The 6921-nt window shown below is 36.8% G+C and overlaps 1 protein-coding gene across 2 annotated transcripts in view; it reads left to right on the forward strand.

Moving 5' to 3' along the window:
* Positions 1–6640, forward strand: part of LOC149559194 (putative RNA-dependent RNA polymerase 1) — a 42357-nt gene extending 35717 nt beyond the window's left edge. For both annotated transcript variants that reach the window (XM_089833122.1, XM_089833123.1), the window contains one exon: positions 5643–6640. In XM_089833122.1, coding sequence (XP_089689248.1) covers positions 5643–6404 — 762 coding nt within the window. In that variant the 3' untranslated portion in view covers positions 6405–6640. The remainder of the gene's footprint in view (positions 1–5642) is intronic.
* Positions 6641–6921: the final 281 nt, after the last annotated feature.

Below are 6921 nucleotides of genomic sequence, written 5' to 3' on the forward strand. Positions count from 1 at the left end.
TTTATATGTGGTCTTTGTCGTTTTCGGGCGGTAACAACAATTTTCGTCTGTTTATGATTCCACCATAGTGTCAGAGCCTCTATGTTCTGCAACCCGAGTTTGTTCTTTATTTTTTTTGCTATGAATCCTGTTCTATCCGACTAAGATTCTTATATGGCATATACATTTAACCCGGTTAAGAATCATCGTCTATTCTGAAAGACGTTATCACCTGCAACTTTAATTTTGCCTAGCGCGATATCATACTACTGAGCAGAAATGAGATCTTACTTGCGTATCACTAAGCAGTGGAATTTGCAGGTAGATTGAAGAGTTTTCAAAACAGGGCACATTGAATCCGTAGCCAAGTAAGGATATGATAAATCTTCTTAACTTCTTTCATTCATGTTTTTCTTTGCCATTTCTGGGTCGAGTTGATATTAAATGTAAGAGTTGGGTGCACTGAATAGGGTCCTGCTGTTACCATGTGCTCATCATATTAGAAAATACCAACAAAGAGCTTGTACCTATGAATAATAATAAAAGTAGTAGATACTTATGATGGTGTCGATAAAGGAAGTAGTAAGACTTTTGTTCTCATCTTATTTTGTTAGTTCTTACCACTTCATTCAACCATGTTTTTGATTGTAAAACTATACCATTGTCAACCATGTCATAAATCTGTAGAACTGTGTCATGAAATGTTCTGTCCCAATCAATCAAAGCCAGTAATAATGATCAACTTTGAATACCAAAGAAATTCTGAGCATGCAGAGTCATAATCTTATGAAAAAATATAAGATGTAAGAGATTCAGGCACCGAGGAATCACCAATCAAAAGATCTGTTGATGGTGTGAGGTGTAGATGAATCTGACAAAAGAAAAACGAGAAAGACATCAGTAATTGATATTATACAAAATAATTTGAAAAGCTCATGTAATTCCACTTTGATAATTAATTGTCAAGCTGAGCGGTGGAGATCGGGTTATAAAAACCCACCTCTGAAATCCCTGGCCAGGGCAATAAAAGGGCAAACATGCCACAACAAAATGATCGCGTTGTTGTCCTAATACTTCAGCTATTCAATCGAATAGCTGTTGGGACCTCAACCCACCTGAGTACTCCGATGACTGGATCGATGAACATCCCAAGCCTGACCTCAGGGTAGGGAGGGCCATTCTATTTATTTAGAACTTGTGGGGATAAGTAAAAGGTCCGCGGTTGGGAGGTTAAGCCTACGTTAATGCTTCTTCTCTCACCAAAGTCGAAGCTTGGTCAATTAATTGGATAAATCTCTCAAGTAAATCAATACGTATCTTTGTTTTATTCAAGTTTCTTTATTTCTTTTATGCAATATATATATAACTGAAATATTCTTTCTCTGTAAATAGATGTATCATAAATTGAATCTTTTTAGTATGATAGTTTGCAGTTTTTCTTTACAATAATCTAGATCAGGGTTAAATTTCAGTATTTTCAAACGTTAGAATGAATTTGAAATTCAGTAATTAAAATAGAATTAGAATTTAGATTAACTTCAGTATTAGTTTAGATATATCTCAACAGATAATTAGAATATTAAAATTTAGCTGATTTTGTAGTTGTAAAAGAACCTGATGTTACACTTCATCGCTATGGAGAGTTGCTCGAATGTTAAGGATAGCGACATAGCGAGTAAAGCAAATGGATAGGGGGCCCACCACATTTGTATTAAGTAATGAATCAAACGTCCTCCGCTCGATCAAGATGAAATCAATGGTTGTCGCTATATCGCATAGGCAATATGCTCACTCTTTATGTATAGTGAGATAGCAACTCGGCGACACGTGTCCTCAAGGATTAGTGGGTCCAGTTGGAAATGCCAACAGTGAAGGAAGAGTACATATGGAGAATTTTCATTGGTTTGACTGCCAGCATGTCAAGTGGAAGATGAGTCATCCCCGTTTTCACTCCTGGATCGTAGGATTTTCTAAGATCAATGGTGCAAATTTGAAAAGGGAAGGTAACGCCACTCTATTTCACTTGTAGTTCATTAATGAGGAATGAAAGCTTCGCATGTGAGCAAAAAATAGATTATATTGTAGAAGATTTTGTCATTTCCATCTTACGCGAACAAGATTTCAAGCTTTTGAAGTGGACGAAATTGGCGAGAAATTGGTGCTGTGGTTGATTGAAACGTGAAACAATTTCTTTCTGCACTCAAAACATTGCAGAGTTACAGAGAAGAACTAGCAGAAGGTCAATTTGAAGAAGCTGAAACAGATGATGATGAAGTGCAGGAGGATGAAGTACAGATTGTTGATATAATAGCACCAGATCAGAGAGAGGATGAGGATAAAGGTCAGCAATCAATTTCAGTTATAGGTTCAGAGGCCCAGGATGTGGGCATGACAGAGGAACAAACAAGAGTAAAAGTAGTTTTGTCAGTTCAGGATGAAAATAGTGAAAACCCTCGGGTAGAAATTGATTTGCAAATACCACAACAAGATTCATCATTGGCCAGTATAGTAGCTGCATATGCTGAAGATTCAAAATAGTGGTGGCCAACCAAAGAACCAATAGCTTGTGAAGATGTAACGGAAATGGGACCTACCAAAGAATTACTTGATGTATTAACTTTCTGTTACACAAAGTTTTTGTACAAAGTGTAAATACCTTTTGTAAAAGGACATTTGTTAGTTCTCTATGCCTGAAGCTTGTTGCATCTCACACTTTATAAGTGAGATGCCAAGGCTAGAGAAGGGTCTAGAAGGGTCACTTTGGTCCATTGACGAGGTGGCGTCTTCTCATTGGCCGATGGGGTGGCAACCCTAATTAGGGTTTCTAGGATTCAATTTGGATCGTCGGTTTTGCCTCTTTATCTCTACTGTCGGTTGTACATTTTGGCCTCTATATAAGGCCATTTGCTCTCATTTGTAATGGTCAGAGAAAATTGTTGCAAAGATAATGCCAAAATTTGCTATTTCTTTCTCATTGTTGTGACTTGCATGGTGATTAAGAGCCTTTGGTATTATTTCATGGTTTCTACTTCCAAATAGGTAGAGTAAAATTTCCTTTCAAGTTGTTAAAGTTGATTGTATTTCAAGTTGCTAAGTAGGAGTAAAGTAGATGAATAGTTGCATGGTAGCATTGGTAGATGTTTGATAGGGATCAATACTAGACCACTAGCATCCTAGCGGCTTGTTGGGAAGCCTTGTGTGGCAAACTAGTTTATTTTTCCTTTGAATCATTGCATCTATGGAGGTGGAGCCGCTGGTTAACTTTCATTAGGTTCGATCCCTGTCCATTTGCTAATCTTCCATCCATAGGAGTAGGAGTAGAATAGCAAGTAGTTTGGGAGTTAGAATTTTGAAGAAGAAAGTTAGAGGAGCGTAAGTCATGAGAAACATTCACCCTCCATCATCATCACCTTCTCCGTCAACACCATCTAGCATTCACACCGAATCACCATCTCCATCTTCCCACCAAAGTCCAAGTCATCCTCAACAATTTGCATAAGGCTGCCTACATGATTACCAGCAAATCACATCGATAAAACTAAGCGAGTATCCACAAGTGTAAGGAACATTGGACTTATTCTCATATCCCATGAGCACTAACTTTTCAAGAGAGGAATTGTGTGTTTGATACTCCGTATCAGATATTCAATTGCTAATATGTTATGTAGTGATACAAAACTCACATCAACAAGTTATGATTGCAATAACTGGATATTGAATGCTTTGCCAAATATGGAGCAAATTCCTAAGCTTTTTTAGGATCCATCTTTTTTCTAATTATGTTGTTCTACAAACATTTATACGGAGCCTACTTACAAGGAGAAATGGAATAGTTAATTGTGTAACACTGATAGGGGCGTATATTGAACAAGGTCTATGAATAAGAAAACAAAGATGACATTATCATGAAAACTGAGTATTCAGATTTTGGAGTTGATAATTTTACAATTGGCAATTGGGAACAAAAAGAATTGTTTGGCAGAGATAGAGAAATGAGTCTATATTCTGAGATTTTCAATTAACCCATTGGGTGAACAATTAATGGAGGAAAGTGTTAGCATTGCTGTGGCAACTGTTATTGCTGATTGGTTATAACAGGAAACAATCTCTGTGCCAATTAAGTCACGATCTGATAGTTTGATCCAAGACAGTTCTTGAAAGTGGAGAAAGCGATGTGAAGTCAACGCCATGGGGTGAGGGTTTTGGATGGGTATTTTGTATTAGAAATAATATTGCAGGCATATATATTGAAAATTGATAAACACACAACAAAGGACCAATTTCTATTTAGAGAACAGAAATTGAATGGAGAGAACAATATGAATTTTCTGCCTGCCAAATTAGGGGGCACAAATTATTGGCTATCAGAGAGATTCAACAATTTGGAATTGGAAGAAGCAGTGTCTCAGGTGAAATGCACAACACCACCTGAGAATTAGGGGAAAGGAGCTAACGTCACTGTGATGTCATTTATAGCAGATTCTGAACATTTACATAGCGCTCTTTCAAGTCTGTGCATGATAATGTCTAGATAATCGGAGAATCCACAAGAACAGTACCCAGGATAGCGGAACAACATTGAATTGAAGTGAATTAGGAATTGAACCGGCAATTGTTTGAGGTGAAGCAATCAGAGGATGGGAGGACTGCGATGAACCCGTGAAATGGAGCCACCTGGATGGTGGTGCTGGCTGCTACCTACACACTCTTGTCTTTTTGTGGAGAAATCAATCTTGTTTCCTTGTCTCTTAGTGTCAACCGACTTCTTGAAGATATCAGATTTGTTTCTTTGACTTCTAGGGACTGTAAGGTTTTTCTTCAACAGCTATGTGCTGACCATGTGCCAACTGTCTGTCACAATTTGTAAACTGGAAGCTTCTACTAACTTCAGCCAAATCTCTGCTAAATATGTTTTGCATCTCCACAGATTGACATCTCTTCGCTGAATTCAATCAGATTGTTTACTTGCCTTACACTTCAGTTAATGTACCACCCCAATTGGGTATATATTGAAGACTCTACTTTGTTTTTGGTATGCCGAATATTTTGTTTTCTCCTCTGAGCAGGTGGGAGTTGAGGCGACAGTCTCAGTGCCCAAGTGAGGAAGGCAGTGGCCATGTTACAAAGGACACAGCCCCTAACCCACCAACCAGTGTGTTCATACCCAGCACCATATTTATTCTGTTTGTTCCCTTGAGCACATTGGATCTTGGGATGAAACCCCAAAGAGATCTGTGTAATCTGTAAGCTTAACTGTTGCTGTTAAGAGATGCTATATCAGTTCTATATACGTTATATTCCTGAACTTGCAACTTCTATCTTGAACTTGTTTATTGGTGCTCTGAATCTGTCTAGTAATATTAACTATCTGAATGATTTATAAGCAATTTGGTGTACCTTGCATTTTCTTCTCCGGAGTCTATATTGTGCAATCAGTTTGTTTCTGAATATGATAGTTCAAAGTAAAAAACAAAGAGTTATATCATATGGACCTTAAGGTCTTTACAAGATATCAGTATTAGGTAGAAAATACCTAACATGAAACTGTAACATAAACTTGCTGCTTATATATACCTTAGATATTGAAAGTCAGCGTAGATGATGCCTAATGCATATTGATTTTTAGAATCACAACTGATCTCATCTGTGACTTTGTGATGCAGGAAATACAAGAATATTTTGTAAACTATATGCTTAATGATAGCTTAGGTGTTATAGCAAATACACATGTAGTGTATGCTGACAAAGAACCAAACAAGGCACGAAGTCAGAAATGCCAACTTTTGGCAAGGCTTCAATCCAAGGCAGTTGATTTCCCAAAGACAGGCATACCAGCAGAGATGCCTCTATCCCTTTTCCCAAAGGAATATCCAGATTTCATGGAGAAAGACGATAAGCCCATGTATATATCTACTGGAGTTCTCGGTAAGCTTTATAGAGCAGTGAAGGACATAGCAAAAGAGAGCTACGGTGTGTCAATATCTACAAGAGAAGATGTCCATAAAGCATATGACAAGGATCTAGAAGTTGAAGGATTTGAGAAGTATGTTGAAGATGCATTGATGCATAAAAGTTGGTATGACACTAAGTTAGCCACATTGATGGAACACTATGGTGTACAAAGTGAAGCAGAAATTGTGAGTGGAAACATTAGCTTGTTCTCTAAGTTCTTTGACAAAGAGAAGAAGAGATATGGTGACATCAAGGAGAAAGTTATGGTGGCAGTGAGGTCCCTTCGTACTGAAGCCAGGGGATGGTTTCATGACAGCTGCCAAGTGCACCAGAATGATGCTGCTATTGCGTCTGCTTGGTATCATGTCACTTACCACTCAAAGTTTTGGTCTGAAAACCGTTTGATCAGCTTTCCATGGATTATATATGATGTACTACTAAATATTAAGAAATACAATGAACTAAAACTGTAACTTACGTCAACTGAATTCTAATGCATCAGCCCTTGATTCTACTGTGATGCTGCCTGGTTCCAAGGAGTTGGATTAGTTTTCGCCTCTTTTAACATTTATAAAAATATCAAAGATATTTTGGCCATAATGTGAATATATTTTTGTATAAGATAGTATACAATTGTTTTTTCTTCTAAAAGTTGTAGACAAGATGGTGCAAGCATTACATTTAATAAAATCTTAGTCACTTATTTACATATTTTATTTCATAATTATTTTGTTACTTTTCATTCAATTTGAAATATTCAATCAAAACCTCTTCAGTAGTACAAACTATGCAATTTTCAGAATTTATTTTGATTAATTGAATTTGGCATTGTACTGGGATATTTACAATTAAATCTGTTTTATAGTAACATTGTCACTTGATTGTTTATCAATTCTTTGATAAATTATTATTTGATGTAACCAGGGGAAATTGATATTGTTCTCTTAAAAACTGGAAATATTTGAAAAAGGTAAACAACCTTTTTTAAGG

Source organism: Cupressus sempervirens, chromosome 5 (genome assembly GCF_028749045.1).
Source record: "Cupressus sempervirens isolate cs-2001-9-10 chromosome 5, ASM2874904v1, whole genome shotgun sequence".
Lineage (NCBI taxonomy): Eukaryota > Viridiplantae > Streptophyta > Pinopsida > Cupressales > Cupressaceae > Cupressus > Cupressus sempervirens.